General features: G+C 39.0%; 2 protein-coding genes and 1 pseudogene across 3 annotated transcripts in view; 2 read left to right on the top strand and 1 right to left on the bottom strand.

Annotated features, from left to right (window-relative positions):
- The window catches only part of LOC144637653 (ATP synthase mitochondrial F1 complex assembly factor 1-like), a 120,684-nt gene that overhangs the window by 67,778 nt on the left and 36,280 nt on the right, over nucleotides 1–16,626 (top strand). The gene's annotated exons all lie outside the window — the stretch shown is intronic.
- On the top strand, nucleotides 9–7,770 carry LOC144637659 (uncharacterized). The gene is made up of 3 exons (XM_078496720.1): nucleotides 9–327; nucleotides 404–521; nucleotides 6,344–7,770. Exons 1-3 carry the CDS (start codon nucleotides 313–315, stop codon nucleotides 6,691–6,693), a joined length of 483 nt encoding a protein of 160 aa, XP_078352846.1. The 5' UTR covers nucleotides 9–312; the 3' UTR covers nucleotides 6,694–7,770.
- Nucleotides 11,653–16,620, bottom strand: LOC144638968 (uncharacterized; annotated as a pseudogene). The gene is made up of 12 exons (XR_013568048.1): nucleotides 16,079–16,620; nucleotides 15,670–15,773; nucleotides 15,270–15,382; nucleotides 15,011–15,084; nucleotides 14,776–14,889; nucleotides 14,611–14,706; nucleotides 14,254–14,346; nucleotides 13,971–14,068; nucleotides 13,471–13,623; nucleotides 12,972–13,274; nucleotides 12,630–12,735; nucleotides 11,653–11,765 (listed from the first exon to the last, which is right to left on the bottom strand). The product of XR_013568048.1 is annotated as an uncharacterized LOC144638968 (transcript).

Below are 16,626 nucleotides of genomic sequence, written 5' to 3'. Positions count from 1 at the left end.
TATAAAAGGAAATCTTCCTAAGGAAGATTTTTATTAGTTGTCTATTAACCTCTAAACATGGCGGCCGCCATTTTGAATCTTCCCGCGTGTCGCGAGAACAAATCGCGATAGCTCGATATATTGTACCTCACCATTGGTCAAAATAAAGAATACTTGTATAAAAACGGTTTCTATTGGTTCTTGCTTAATTTAATACATAACTTATCGCGAGGATTCGCGTATCTCACGTGCAGCGAGCGATTCGATGCGAGTTTGTGCTGCCAGCAGTCGTTTGGAGTAAATTGTTTCATCTGTTATCGTCTTCAGCGGAAAATGATTCGTTTCCAAGTAAGTACAGTTTTGGTATTAAGCTTTTCAACCTTTTCAGTCGCAATAAATTAAATGCTGGTGCTTGTTATGCGAGGTTACGATCGATGTGCCCGAAGAAGAAGTGGGGAGAGTGCGAGCAGTTATGTCGGCCAGAATGCCACAGAACTGGGAGTTTGTTCGCCACAGACGCGTTTCTCAACGGCCAAATTCAGGTGAGTTTTTGTCCACAAAATTAAGTAATGTAAATGTAAATTTATAGCAACTCTTATTTGATGTACAGTATTCCGTCGGGTTTATTCTGATGCAAATACGCTTGAACAAACTGTTTGTTATTTTACTTGTTATTCCGGAATGTATGAACTCGATTACCATCCACTGTTCGCTGCATAACTGTTACATGGTTTCCTACAAATTTAACTACAACAAAAAACAATCCCTGTTATAATAAGCGAACAGGCCGCATGGGCAAGAAGTATAATTTTGGCCGCATGGGTAAGAAGTATAATTTTCAAGTAAGCTTTGACATTTTATGAGTAGCTTTGGTGTATGATCTTCGTATGAATTATAAGTTTATATAAGCATGAGCCTTCATCTGCCGTTTTAATTATTGCAATGGTCGTTAAAAATTAGCTAGGTGTTACAATTTGGTTCGGGCTATTTGCAGTTGTGCGGCCATGTAAAATTTTAACAGGTACAGTATGTTGCCCTATTTCCCGGACACCCCTATTTCCGGACACTTCGACTTTACGATTCCGTATTTCGTTGTAAAAATTAAATAAAATTTAAACGAAACTTTCCGAAGACTTATCGATTACTCTGCTTCCGTATGCTCTTTTCTTGGCCGGGTTGCTTTGCGTCGAGGCGGGAAAATTCAAGTTTTCTTCAAGGTAGGTAAAATTTATTTCTTCTTGAACGTGATTTTTACAGCGCGTTAAATTATATCTCTTCAAAAAAGCGCCCTGCTTTCGCAAAATTTGCGATGAATTTTATTCATATATATATCAAAGTAAAGGTAAAAGGACTAGGTTCTTCACCATATAATAATTTTTCGGTTTTTGTTTATTAGTACCGACCACGGCAACCAAAGAGTTAAGTTGCATTTTTGGTGTAGTGTGCCTAAATCCGGACAGCAAACGACAGCAAACTTGTTAACCTACTTCAAAACAACTTTATGAAATAGTTTTTGAAAAAGAAACATTTTTTTTAATGCTGGTGCTCTATTTAAGCTTACCTGTTTTAGTATTGTTTAATCTTCTTCGGCATACGTCGTTTCCAGTCGCCGAAACATTGTTTATAATAACTATATCGAAGGTAAATCTTATTTAACGAAACAATTACGCTACATGTTAAGCGTGCAAGTTAAAGAAATAATTGTATTAGACATTTCCGTTTTTTTGCGAATTACTGCAGCTATTGAAATCTATTTTCTTTATACTTCAGTTAAAGTTATACTTCAGTTAAGTTTTCAGTTAAATCAAAATTCGTGCCGTAAAACTTCAATTGTAAAAGCGCTGGTAAAGATCATCAAGCGTGTAGGTCACAGGTCAAGCCAGACCAATTAAAAGTTGTAGATTTCACCCAGCATATATACGAAAGGCAGGGGATCGGTAAAGCGAAATTTTCCACAATAATTCTGACCATAAAAAGTCGGTGCTACTTTATAACTTTAAAGATTTATCTAAATGTACACTTTATCAATTTAAACCCAGGAGAAATAAAAAGACAAATCCTGCGCCGCTTTGGCAAATTAGTCACTTCAACTGAAACCAGCTGTTAAATTCTGAAAATTTTAGGTCTGAAATGGGCGACCCCGACAAAGAAAAGGTGTATGTTAACGCCATTAGAGAAATGAGAGAACAAGGTTTGAGTGTTCGAAAAGCCGCAAAGAAGTGGGGTATTGCAAAATCTACCCTTCAGGACAGATTAGATGGGAAAGTAGCGAAAGTAAGAAAAGGTCCCCCCACAGTACTTACCAAGGCTGAAGAAGATCGGTTTGCCGAATGGCTCATCGAAAGAGCTAAGCGTGGTTTTGGTGTAACAAAAGATGAATTCTTAGACTGTGTAAAAACATTCATAGACAAAGATAAACGCAAGACCAAATTTACAGGGAACAGGCCAGGAAATAAGTGGTACAGAGGCTTTGTTAAAAGAAATCCAAAAGTCAGATTAAGAAACGCGCGTCCACTCGACAAAAAACGTGCCAAAATCACACCTAAAGATGTCGATGAGTGGTTTGCAAATTTTGGCAAGTTTGTTGAGGAGGTGGGAGTTTCAGATCGTCCAGGACAGATCTGGAATTGTGACGAGACAGGTTTCGACCTGCAAGGAAGAGCCGGTAAAGTGTTGGGCCCATCGAATACTAAGGAACAGCCCTTCAGAGTCATAACTGGAACAAAGGAACACATCACCGTGTTGCCTTGTTTCAATGCCTCTGGTCAATGCATCCCACCCTATATGCTTTTTGCCGGCAAACGCATTCCGAACCTGTACAATCTTCTGGATGGCGCCGTTCCAGGCAGCTGTTACTCTATGACCGAGAAAGGGTACATGGATACACCCTCGTTCTACTTGTGGTTAGACAAGCATTTCATCCCCAACATACCACCTGCAAGACCCGTTGTGTTGTTGGTTGATAGCGCGGAAGCGCACATCGACCTTGATGCGTTTGAGCTGGCGAAGAAGAATGGTGTCTTCATTTACGCGTTGCTTAAAAATGCCACTCATCTTGTTCAGCCCGCCGACGTAGGTTTGTTTGGGGCCATGAAGCAGTCGTGGTACAAGAATGTAAGGCGTTACTCGCAGCAAAACCCCAATACTGACATCACGAAGAAGAACTTTTCCTCTATCTTTAAGAAAACTTGGGAAGATGTCATGCGCCCATCAATTCTTATAGATGCATTTAGAAAGTCTGGGGTGTACCCTGTGAACCGTCAGCAGATTTCCCATGATCAGGTCAGGCCCTCTGTGGTGTATGACGGCACATCAACCGTTACAGCCCCAGCAGAACCATCAACAAGTACCTCTGTTTTCGCAGAACAGGAAGCAGCCCTTGCTTTAACGTCCTTATTTAATCACCAGCAAAGTACGTCTTTAGGCCTTATGTTGCCGCAGCAGAGTGTAACGGCGGTTAATCACCTTCCAGTCCCCGAACAAACTGCGCCTTTAGGCGCAATTTCCTCCCAGCAAAGTGCGAACTTTTTAAGTTCCCTTCCAGTTCCTCAACAAACTGTGCCTTTTGGCGCAATTTCCTCCCAGCAAAGTGCGAACTTTTTAAGTTCCCTTCCAGTTCCTCAACAAACTGTGCCTTTAGGCGCAATTTCCTCCCAGCAAAGTGCGAACTTTTTAAGTTCCCTTCCAGTTCCTCAGCAAACTGTGCCTTTAGGCGCAATGTCCTCTCATCAAAGTGTGAACTTCTCATGTTCCCTTCCAGTCTCAGAGCAAACTACGCCTTTAGGCGCAATTTCTGCACAACAAAGTACAAACGTATTAAATTCCCTTCCGCTGTCTGAACAAACTGCGCCTTTAGGCGCAACGCCCTTGACATCGACAGAAGTTTCTTCTGTGCTTCAGGAGGTATTGACTTACCCTTCTATTCCACAAAGTAATGCTTCAAAAAACAAAAAAAGGTCTCTGCCAAATTTCATGAACAGCGAAGAGTCCCTCAGAATCATGAGGGACGAGAAGCTGAAAAAAGCAAGGGAATTGGCATCAAAGCAAAAGAAACTTCGAGAAAGAGAGGAAAAAAGGAAGCCAAAAAAAGAGAAAAAGAAGAGAAAAAAAGGAAAATGGAGGAAAAAAGGCGCGAAAAGGAAAAATCCAAGACCAACAAGACAAAAAGGAGAAAAGTAAGCAAGCGCAATTCAGGAAAACAATGGAGACAAAACCTACCTCTCGGTGAAAACAATTGTAAAGTTTGTCTTTGCGAATACAATGAAGATGATGACGAAAACATGCCCTGGGTTATGTGCGATAAGTGTCAGTCCTGGATGCACATCGATTGCATTCCATTTGGGGTGGACGTATCCTCAATTTACAGTCAAGAAAGTTTTTTCTGCCATGACTGTACTTAAGAAAAACATCATTAATGTAACTATGGAACTGAAAGAACATAAGCGTTTAATAGTTTATTTTCAAGGAACCTTTTAAACATCGTCAAATGTAACTAAGGTACTGAAAGAACATTTTCAAATGTATCTAAGGAACTGAAAGAACTTTTTCAAATGTAACTAAGGTACTGAAAGAAAATTAGCGTTCAATTGTCAATTTTCAAGGAACCGCTTTTTATAATTTTCTTTATTAATTAAAAAAAGTGTATTTTTTTACTTGCGGATTTACACACAAACTGACTTAAAACATGTTAGGGCTTCTCAGTGGTAAATTACACAAAGAAAGTTGTAAATAGTTGAAAGGCCAGTCATTAAAAGGGCATTTAAATTGAAGAAAAGGTGTAAAACAATCTTTTAATGCACAACTTACTAGATGGAATATGTTATAATACTTACTTAACCACAGCATACATAGAAAATCCTGAGAGATAGAAATTTATATTTCATTTTCAGCATTTCTACCCAAATTGAAATGACAAGTGTTGTAATTTTAAACGCTGTTGTAAAAGGCTATCATGAGTTCCAGATCCGCCCTCCGCCAACTTTCTCCCTAAGAGTGACTAAGGAGTATGGAAACAAGTACGATCAAACTGCATGCTTGGTTTGGGTACCTGAGTTGGAATCGATACCATCAGAAATGAGGAGGGTTGTAACTGATGCCAAGCTCGGGGAAACCGTGGAGACTATAGCTGGTCTACCCATTGGTCGCGTTCCAAGAGGACTATCGTCGTGCTTCTGGGAACTTTTGAGTTCCCCGGATGTTGATTCAATTCATTGGTAAGGAAATGAAGTAAAATATTTGTTACTGCTGATGTTTTTAAAGAGACTTTTAACTAATCTATTTTAATTATAACTTATATGGCTTATAAAACTTACCAAAAAGGTAATATATATATATATATATATATATATATATTTTTTAAAAAAGCAAAAACCCAATAGGTAAAAAAATCACACTGATGCAAAGTCTTTTTTAAATAACCCCCTTACTAACTGGGATGAATAATTCCTGTTTTAGCAGACAGACCGGAAACCCATGTGTCAGTTTCCCACCTTGGCCTGCACCACAGTTACCGGGAGGAGGCGCCGTTATACCATGTGTCTATATCATTACCCTAAAGAGTAGCGACGGTGTGGGTGCAGTCTGCAGTAGGATCAGCGCCGCGGTACAGGAAATGGCCGAAAGTAGTGTTTTACAAATAAAGATCATTTGAACTCGAAAATACTGCGTCATTGCTGCATTTTTCAATAGTCCTCTAGTCCTAGTCCAGTCCACCTTCCCGCTATCTTTTCCCAGTCAGACACCAGTCTTCCTCGTCAGTGAGTGGTTACATTGCACTGATGATTACCTCGCTAAATTTGAACGAAAATGCTTCAAAATATGCCTGAAAGGTAATTTTTTAAAAGAATACTTTATTATTAAGCCTTTTTTAGATATATTTTGCCATGATCGGGACGAATATTTCCGAGATGAAGGGAACATTTACCTCGTAACGACTGTCCGGAAATAGGGCAACTCGTCCGGAATTAGGGCACCGAATCGGACCAACTCTTTCCGTGATAACAAGGAAGCCAAAGACATTTAGAAGATAAAACTTCACGAACTACTTTCCAGCAGTGGAAGCTATATTCTGGGTAAGTTTCAGCTCGTTAGTGCTGTTTTGAGGTTAGATATTAAGGTTAATGCAAGAAGTGTCCGGTAATAGGGCAACATACTGTATTGTAATTCAAATTATTCCTCAAATGTGGTAATATGCAGGATGGTTTACCTTATTTTTTCTATAGTGTAGTGAATGTTACAACAGTTTGTTTCATAAAATGTAATAGTCACCACATTTTAGTTGATGTTTCTGAAAATGGCTTGATTGAGGTTGTGTAATAAGATTGTATCTGTCATGATGCTTATTTCCAACTGTTTGTTCCTCTAGGAACTGTCTCAGAAAACAGGGACTCCAATCAAGTTACCCCCTGTGCACAAGCACCTTTAGCAGCTGCTGCTGTTGTCCCAGTTACAACTGCTAATGAGGCACAACAGTCAGATGCTTGGGCAGACAGTGTCCTGGGAGGGTTGGAGGACCACCCTCCTTGCCCACACTGTCTCATGGGGCCATGTATAACTGTAAGCGAGATTACTCGCATACAAGGGTCTTGTGGCCCTGATATCACTAATCATTCCAAACGCCATAAGAATTACAGGAGGTTTTGGAAGAGTTTAAAAGATAGGGGTTTGTGGAGTCATGAACTTTACATTGAACGAAAAAACCTCGGCCGGCCTTAGTAAGGCAGAGCTACGGGAGCTAATGCCCCAGTGTGTCCTTGATGACACAAGAAAACGTTACCCCAACCCACCAGATATACCATATATGGGGCACAAAAGGGCATAGCTTACATAAGAAAAGTATTCCTGAGCTCAAGATATCAAACCAGGGTAATAAGACATGGTGACAAAGTTATCCTTCTTAGAGCCAACAGAGTAGTTGAACAACTCATTGCAGTTTACATTGTTGTTAATGATAATCGGAGTTACCTGTAAGATGAGGGTCGATGTACTCGGCGATAACATGCACAGAATTTTGACATGATAGAATGCCAATAAGCACAGTCCTGGGTTTTGATATCTGGGTTCTCGAACACAAATCGATCCTTATGAATCATGATGGTTCACAGATAATTTATTTCTCACACAAGTGAATATATAGTGCTTTTCGTGTGCACTGATTGGTTAACTCAGAAGTGACTATAAGCATTGTATTTTTCACTTTCGATCACCTAAAGAGAAACAAACTGCCTTTGTGTGTTGCTTTGTTTTGATGTTTTTATGCACTAGTTATTCAACTTGTGGGATTATACTAAAACAATTCTTCACCTCAGTGTTGTTGAATGTGGTGTATATTACCTTGCCCCTTTGCAGCTCTGTAAACATCCACCACTATTCACCTGTACTTCGGTGCATAAATTAGTAAATTTATAGATATTTTTCTGTTAAGTTAAAGTGGCAGTGTTCTTGGGATTTTCCCTTGCTTGGTCAAATTACTGATTACCTTTAGTTACCAAAAAATATTACTGTCTATAATAATTTTTTAGACAAGCAAATCTGTGTAATTTTTCAAGAGCAGCAAATAAGCTATTACAGTTCATTTAGGAAACAAACTTGTGTGAATTGAATTATAGTTTTTCAAACAAAACACAGTCAGACCAGCTGTGGCTTGAGAAACTGGCCACTTTTAGCACCCTACCTGGGTGGCAATTGACTTTTAACCGGACCATTGTTGCTGAGTGTTTGTCACTACTGAAATGCTGTTAGCTCTGTTTTTATTTACAACAAAATCCCTGGTACTGCCCCTTTTAGCTTTTGCTTAAAGGTCAAATGCAACGAAATTTGATCAAATTTTATTTAAGATTCATTTTGACTTTAAATGAAAGGAAATACTGTGAATAATCATAATCTAAAGTTTTAAACGATTTGGTTAAGACATCGCTGAGATATTCGACGTTGAAGACAGCCCTTTATCTTCGCTTCACAAACGGAACGGTTCGGAAAAGCTTCGGAAAATTGTCGGAAATGGATCTTGTGACGTCACATGTGGCGAGCTTCGACGCGCGAAGATGCAGCGAAGTGCTGTTGTCTCTACCTGGTCTGCTGCACCTTTTGCGGCTTTTGGCATTTAAAATCCCGATTAAGCCGGATGACCATTCGAAATATTTTCTTAAAGACGAGGAGCGATGCAAGGAATGGTTGAAATCGACGAAAAAGAGAGGATGTTTATGTCAAATGCACGCTGGCTTTGCTCAGCAAATACAGTATCATCCGACATGTTTTTCTCAGAAAGCTTTCAGCAGAATCTTGCACTTTGGTTCGAGTTCCAGCCCTAGAAACTTCGAATGAGACCTGGCGCCTCTCCTCTTATTACCAACTTGGAAAGAAAGCCGTTAATCCAGGACTAATGCGAAATCGTTTGCAGAATTGCAGACGAAATGCAGAATTCGAAGGTAAAGTCGCTAATAAACTTAACCCATTGTCTGGGAACCCCAAAGTTGTACTTTCTTTTATTATATAAACATCAGTGAAATACCAGGAAATCTTTCGCACGAAAAAATCATATCTTCACACGTGAAAATAACATGTTATTTTCACATGTGAAGATATCGATTTCGGAACATTTTCTGGCAAGTGTGCCCTGTTTCAATGCTTAATGAGCCAAAGAAAATCGATATTAAGTCGAAACATCCTCGGATCTTCCTCGGCAATCTTCGGCAATCTTCGGATATCTTCGGAAACTTTCGGAAAAGTTCGGAAAATGTTCGGAAACATTCGTACGACCTTCTGACAACATTTTGAAAATCTTCGGAAATCCTCGGAAAACGGTCGGAAATCTTCGGAAAATCGTCAAAAACATGGTAATTAGTAGGTTTATATAATAAACAGAATATTACATGGTTGCTTGGAGATATGAAGTTTATCTTCTCGTGTTCAAATCAATATCCCACTCGTTCGCTGCGCTCACTCGTGAGATATCGATTCGGAACACTCGAAGATAAATTTCATATCTCCGCGCAACCATGTAATATCCTCTATGTATTATATTGAACTTAAGATTCACACACTACTTTCTTAACCTGACCCTAGTCGCTTCATAAACTTCTACCAAAAATATAACTTTACTGTTTGCGTGAAATATTGCGAATCGCGAGGCTGGTATTAAAAATATATTTTTTATTACAGGAAGGAACTTTTGCGTGAATTTACTAAGTTACAAACAAATCTTTTATGTTTATGTTTCTTTTAACTTAAAAATGATATTCCCTGTACTGCTTCGATCGTCTAAAAAGCTAAATCACACATGCAGTCATTAAAGGAAAATAATGCTTTTAATTTACAGTATTGTGTACAATGAAACACTCGTTTCAATGTTTGTTTATATTTGAAATTAACAAAGAAAATACCCCCGACTGAGCATTGTTGGGGCCCAAGAAAAGGTTATATTTTTCATGTAAACTACGTGTATATGATGAGTTTGTCCACTTGTAAAGGCCAATTTACCTGATTCATTTGTTGTTCAGATCTGCATTAACCCCATTTCAGTCCAGTACAATGACTGTTGCATTGCATAGCACTCATTATAACCTGCAAATCAGGCTTCATTGTCGCCAATAAATTGGTATGTGCAACTGAATGGTAATTTAGTTTTAGTTTAAGCTATTTATGAGAAATCTAAGGCATAAACCCGACCAGATCAGCTAACTTTTTTTATCTAGCACTTTTGTCATGAACAACAGGAGAATCTACAACCAGATTGTAGGTGTGTCATGACAATTTATTTCTGAAATTAACTCTTCATAATTTTGTCTGCCTCAAATCTGTTGACCTTTTACAAATTCCTCAGTAATAGCTTTAGGCATACTCCCTTTCAAAATCTATATGGGTATTTTTGGTGCCCAAGACCCTCTCCCCGCTTGCTGGGGGTACTCCCATACTCCCATAGACTTTCCAAAAGTCGCTCGCTTCTCGTTTCCGGTTTGGTGGTAGTAGATCCCAGTGTGGAGCTCTCGAGCTTCGCACTCTGTGTGCTCAACTTGTAAGCAAGCCTAATACTCCCATGTATGAGCTTGATAGGAAAATGCATGTGTGCTGCTGTGTGTTTTTCTAGCAGATGAGTTTAAGATGAAATAGTGATACAATAGTTTGGGGTAGGGTAGGGATTTTCAGTGTATAGTCTAGCATACTATGATAGGGTACTGCAAAATAAGCTGAAAATGGTGTGGGATAGGGTACGGTTACAGAGGTCCAGCAGCACACCCCTACTCAAAAATATAAAGAGTACCCCCCCTTTCCTCGGGACAAAAAAGTATTGTTTTTAGCCATTCTGAAATTGGGTATCATTAAGATTATCAATTTCTTTGTAAACTTGGAAATAGTTTTTTGAAGCACCTACTGTTTGTATTCATACTGTTGGTATTCATCGCTTGGTCTGAGATAAAGTGATAAATTACAAGCAGTGCATGCAGAGGCTATAATGTCTCCTTAGGGGGTCTTGGAAAATCACGGCACTTAGTTTGATTGTCATCTAGCTGATTATCATTTAGCTCGTTTTTGAGCTATAAGCACTTAAAGTGAAAATTAAGGGTAATTTTGGACAGATTTTACTGTTGCTATGGTTACCAGTGACAAACTAAAAATGACCACAACTTTTTCGGCAATGATGGTACATTTGTTCGATAAAATAATTGCAGCATTAACTGACAAATAATTAGTACTGACCTATCATAGTAATAGGCTGGAAAGTACCGGTACTGGAAACTGTTATCAGCTTCTTACACATGCATTCAGTGACCTTGCATAGCCATTTCTCTGCATCCACTTAAAAGTGACCGATACTGGTGTTGGTTTCATGCAAATGAGTGCACAAAATCAGAAGGTCATGCTAGTGGGCTGTGATTGCTTGATTTGGATCTGTGTTGTTTGTTCATGTTTAAAGATGGATGTTGACAAAGGGGCTATGCATTGATGTCCGACCCCATCCAACCATAACAAAAGAACATATTACCCATTAGAAGTACCAATAAATGTACAAAACAAAGAAGCTGACATTAAATGACATCCTGCATGAACAAGTTTATATAAAAATAAATAAAACTTTTTTTTAGGCATGGAGAGGATTAAAGCTAGAAGCTTGTGGGGCAGTGTATTCCTAATGGAAATGGAATTTGGAAGTGTTGATTTTTGTGGAGGGGAAAAACTGGAGAACCCAGAGAAGAACCCTGGGAGCAAGGCCGAGAACGAACAACAAACTCAACCCACATATGATGCCAAATCAGGGAATCGAACTTGGGTCAATTGGTGGGAGGCAAGGACTCTCACCTGACTGCGCCATCCTTGCTTCCTAGCATATTTTATAATAATGCAGCATTGACAAAATCTCATGATTGTACATACAAGGATGTGTAAGCAAGGACATTGAAACACAAAACTAGGTGTAAATTTTTCCTGCTACATGCCCCAGTATCTGAGGTCCTGTGTCAGCACACAAGTTAGATCTTATAACCTGGGTCTTAAGAAATGCAAGTTGCCATAAATTACTGTTGAAATTGTTATCTTCGACCTACACCCCATCTACTTAAGACAATTCCCTTTTCAGAGAATTATCAGTAAAATCAACTAAAAAATATAAGGGCCAGATTACATAGATGAATTAGTTAAAGGATAAAATAATCACCAATGGCCCTTGGCTGAGGGAAATTAGTTTAAAGCTTCTAAAGGTTTTATTGATTCTTCAAGCTGTGTTATTTCAGAGAACACACTCAGCTCGGGCAATGCTACAAACAGTGTACAAATAATTCCACATTGCAATCCTTTTGAACAAAAGCAAGACAATACTTCAACTTAAGATTTAACTATTTATTTATTTCAAATTCTTTGAAAGCCGTTTCCATTATATTTATTAGGCTCACCAATATATCTGGCCATATTCCTTCGTTGTTGGTGCATGTCGATGTTTCCTGATTTAGACGCCATCTTGTTCACTCGCAGAGTCGGAATTAATCACTCGAGAAATCGATTTATTCTTTGCCAGATGCCGTTAGTTCGAACTGATAAGGCTGTATTTAAACTTTTCGAAGGCTTGAATCAAAGTCTTCATCGGTTTCAACTAACGGCTGTTCCAGAAACTCTGGAAATCCATCGAACAAACCCAAGGATTTGCAAGGATCGCTCATAACACGTGAAAACTTGCTCGCCACACCTGACGTCACAAATACCTCTATTCGATTCCATTCCACGCGCGGCCATTTTTGGTTCGTTTTCGTGAAGTCTTCGGAAATCGTCGGATTTTCATCTCCTAAGCGCCACAATTCGCACAAAAACCATTTCTGAGAGTTTATTATCATTAGTACCTTCATAAACGACAGGTTTGCGGACAAAAGAAAAAATTCCCAATTTCGTTGCATTTGACCTTTAAATTTTGTGTGAGGTCTTGTGGTGTTTGGAATGGTTTTTGTTTTTAATTCTATTACAATGTTCGAGTGAAAGTATACAGATTTTCACGCATAGTGGCCCAACACACCTCTCCTGTTGTTATTGTAATGTAATTATTGCAAAAAAATTGGCAGCATGTTTCATAGTCTGGGATTAGATCTCAATGGTACACTTTTTACTTGCTGTTGGTCATGACTTTTATTTAACTTGGTGGCTCCTAAAAGAGCCGTTGGTTTTGTTACCTGTAGAGGCAATGTCAAACTCTAAGTCAGAGTCTGACTCTACAGGATTTTTCCCCACAGAGTGCTTTGGTGGATTTTGGCTCAGCATCTTGAAAGAGTATCCCTCCTGATACAGAAGTGTCAGTTTCTTAGTAGTTTAACTGGAAAAATGTGGTCCAGATGAGCTCCCTAAAGTTAAATGTTTTCGGTACGAGATTCTTGTGACCCGTCCTACGATTTGGTCGCCTCACATCCTGTATTAGACTTTCCGATGTTGCCTGTCGGTTCACATTCTCATTCTGCAAAGACATAAAATTGACACTGGTAGAAAGCAATTGACAAACAGTACATTTTACTGCCAACCGACACAGTTTTGTGATTAGCATATAGTCGACAGCAAAAGGTTTTTGTCTTTTGCTTGAGGGTGTGATTGTGGCGGGGGTGGGGGTGGGGGTTGTTTCTACTTTGATGTAACCAGAGCCGACAAATATGTGAAGCTCCTCCTCCCCCACCCACCTTTTGAGGTGAATTCTGACTTTTACTTACCCAGTCCAGTACTGCCAAGGCAATGCGCATGTCGAAAGTGCGGTAAGCGAAGTGGATTCTCTTCGGGCAATATATCAAAATCACATTGTTGAAGGATTCCACCCAATAGGTATCACGGCACTAAAATCACAACATAATTATGTTAGCGTAGAAGAAAACTGCTTTGGTAGACAGGAACCCTTGAAACAGGGTTGCCAATTCATTGAAGCTGCCATTTCAACTGGAGGAATTTTTCTTCTCCAACACAATTTCAGCATGTTAAACTAAAGGCCATTCTTACCACTCTCTCCTGATAAGTTACAAAATGATGATTTACCAGGTAGTAGTCCTCAGCAAGCTTGTACACTTTGGACTCTAAAATGAATTTGTGCAGTGCAGCTATTGCCCTTGAATTAGTTAGCTTAACTTTACTGCAGTGGTACCCATGTTTTTTACACTTAGAGTCAGGATCACAGTGGCTGTGATTGCCCTGCAAATAGGAATGGACAAATGTAAGTTTTGATTGAATTTTGTGGTTTCAGAAAATGACCATACTCCCCCTTCAGGAAGGATTGAAAATTGTTGGGAGTGCGGGCTCTTAGAGTAAAAAACTTTAAGAAAATGCATGGAGCCTAACTGGAATTTCAAAGGAGTGGGGGTTTAGGAAAAAATCTCTTCTATGGGGAGGTATGGATAATATTTTATGGAACCACACAATGTTATCATATAATGTTATAATATAATGTTGCTATCTCGTAGCACATTGTAAACTTGTAGCTAACACCTTGTAGAACTGTTCCAGTCCTTAGTTCCCTTTGTATAATATTTTCGTAATACCTGATAATGATCCAGTATAGTCAAAAGTCTTCTTCTCAGGTCATCAGGACTTGTGCAATTCTTCATCGAGTAGTAGAAATGGCGTTTTACGCTTGCCTCTGAAATTAATGAGGATATAATTTTTGATTTATCAAAACAGCAATAATAAAATGGGAAAGCAACATGAACAGTGCAGTTTAATACCAATAATACTTGTTATTGAATATTTTGTAATTGAGAATTATTTCTTTCAATGTTTCAAGTTGCCAAGTTGTATTGATAAACAATAAATGTTATTTCATACGCTTGTCTGACAGCTCAGCAAACCACTTTTCACCCTGCCATTTCTGTGCCCCAGTACTTATTTCCTTCATGGCTTTAGCTACTCCCTTTGTTCCTGAAAAGCAATGATCAAACAACACAAGTGAGGTGGCTTGTTACATGTAAATCAGGGTCTATTTTGTTTTACTGTTTATGGTAAAAAAAAGTAATCTAAATTAAGGAATTGAAAGATGTCAACATTCCTTTCTTTCTTCAGATATGAGCAACGAGCTTTTGACTTGGACATTGTAAAGGAAATTTCAACCATTGATTGTCACTTGCGTCAATAGTCAGATTACAGCTAATAGCAAATGGGTAAAGAAGTGAAGTAATTGCTTACCATGCCAAGTGTCAAATGAGTTCTGTATATTTTGGGTTATCAGCCAGTTCTTTATCTTTGGCACAAAGTCGTGTGCAACTTCTACCACAGTGAGGCCTAAATGAATAAATGATTTTATCAGTTCAGTCTGTTTTGGAAATTCATAACAGGATGCAACTTGCATACCTTTTGCTTGAACAGCTGGGATGATTTTTACAAATGCCTCAAACTCGTGCGTTTGTGAGCTTCTAAATTCTTTTTTAGTGACAGTCTGGCCGGACGGCTACCACATGCTGGGTCCTGTCCAAAAGAGAATATAATACGTACAGGGTGACCCTTGAACACAAGAAAACTAATTAATGTATGTGACATGCATGCTTGATATGATCTTGGTACTTGAAAATTATGTGGATTTACTTACTCATAAGACAGCATTGCTACAGTTGAATGGTACGCATTGGCTGTCGAGTCATGGCGGCAATCAGTAATGACAGTCTGCAAACAATAACACTGAGATATTAGCAGCAGTGGAGGACCTTTGTTGCTGCCCTACGTGCCAGTGGGCACAATGGGCAGTGAGTGAGTGAGTGATTATATTTTGGAGCAAGACTACATTAGCTGGAACACTTTCTCAAATAGTGTCATTTGTAAAACACTGTTTAGGTTACACCCAGACTTACTGCTCCATTTTTTTCCTGATATGAGTCAGTGTCCTGGACCTTCTGGACCTGGTCTAACATTGATCTCTCAGCGGTTTGATTGACCGTCTTGATATAGCCCATGTTGTCATAAACTGTAAAACAATCATATCCATTACTTATCAAAGGCAACTGGTATCATCAAGTCATAAGAAATAAAATGTATTAGAGGCATGTCAGAATCCTATTAGCACACAATGCCTCAGTAAAATATTACAGTACAGATTCTGTGGCCAATCTGTAACTGTAGCAGGATAAATAACCTAAAACTAATACTTATGCAGTGTTTAAGAATAATTATAAAAAATGTAATTTTGGTGCAGTTATTAATGAAAAATGCCAATCCTCTGGTAAGAGTAATATGAACATTTGAAGAGCTCACCATAATCTATATACTTGTCCCCAACATTACCAATCTTTGCAGCCTCGGCCATGCCCTGGTACTGGCTCTCAAGCATGCCACAGCTTGTAAAGCCATGGAAAACTCTGGAAAATATGAACACAATTACTACCTTCTTAGCTGGCCTGATTGAAATATTCTTTTGTCATAAAATGTATACTTGTACAAAGTCCTTTGGCAGACCTAGATCTAGAGTGTGAGTATAAGTACAACTAAGTGATATCACATATATTTGTTCCTTTCCAACGATAATACAAGAAGAACAACAGCTTTTTCAATGAAGGAATAATAATAAGCTTTACTTTACAGATAATCTAAACGTAAGAAACAATTGCAAGACTACTACCGAGACATTGAAAGACGATTTCCTTACCTGCAGTTAGCAGTGTACTTGTTGCCAAGTATAGATGAGCTGGCCCACTTCACCTTATGCCCGTTCTTGCACATCAACTCAGCCCTCAAAACATGACCGTCCATCACGCCGCCATCATAAACATATTCCGATCCACAAGCACAACCTGCAGCAGTTTGCTCTAGTACTACAGCGAGGCTATCCTGCCCACAGATTAAAAATTCCTCCTCCTCGCGAGCTGGAGACAGGATTTGCCTACAAATAGGTGCTTCTTCCACACACGGCCACTGACACTGGAAGTCGAATTTTTTAGCTTCTCGTTGAGCATAAAGCTCAAAAACAGACTCCGTGCAATTAGCCTGTACTTTAACTGACTTCATTTCCCTTGCAGATTCACCCGTTATTCCCTCGTATCGATCCATTAGCGCTATCAGAAAATCGGCATTCGTCCGCCCAGGTTGTAAATTAGCCATATTGCGGAGACGCACGAATCTCTCGTTTGTAGCTCGCATCTCTTCCTCTTCGAAAAAACCGAATTGAAAATTCAAACTAAATTGCGGCTTTCTAGGCTTTTCTTTTCGTTTCTC

Source organism: Oculina patagonica, chromosome 14 (genome assembly GCF_052425735.1).
Source record: "Oculina patagonica isolate OP01 chromosome 14, crgOcupat, whole genome shotgun sequence".
NCBI lineage: Eukaryota > Metazoa > Cnidaria > Anthozoa > Scleractinia > Oculinidae > Oculina > Oculina patagonica.
Note: the sequence above shows the minus strand (reverse complement) of the source record. Positions and strands in the feature narration are given on the sequence as shown.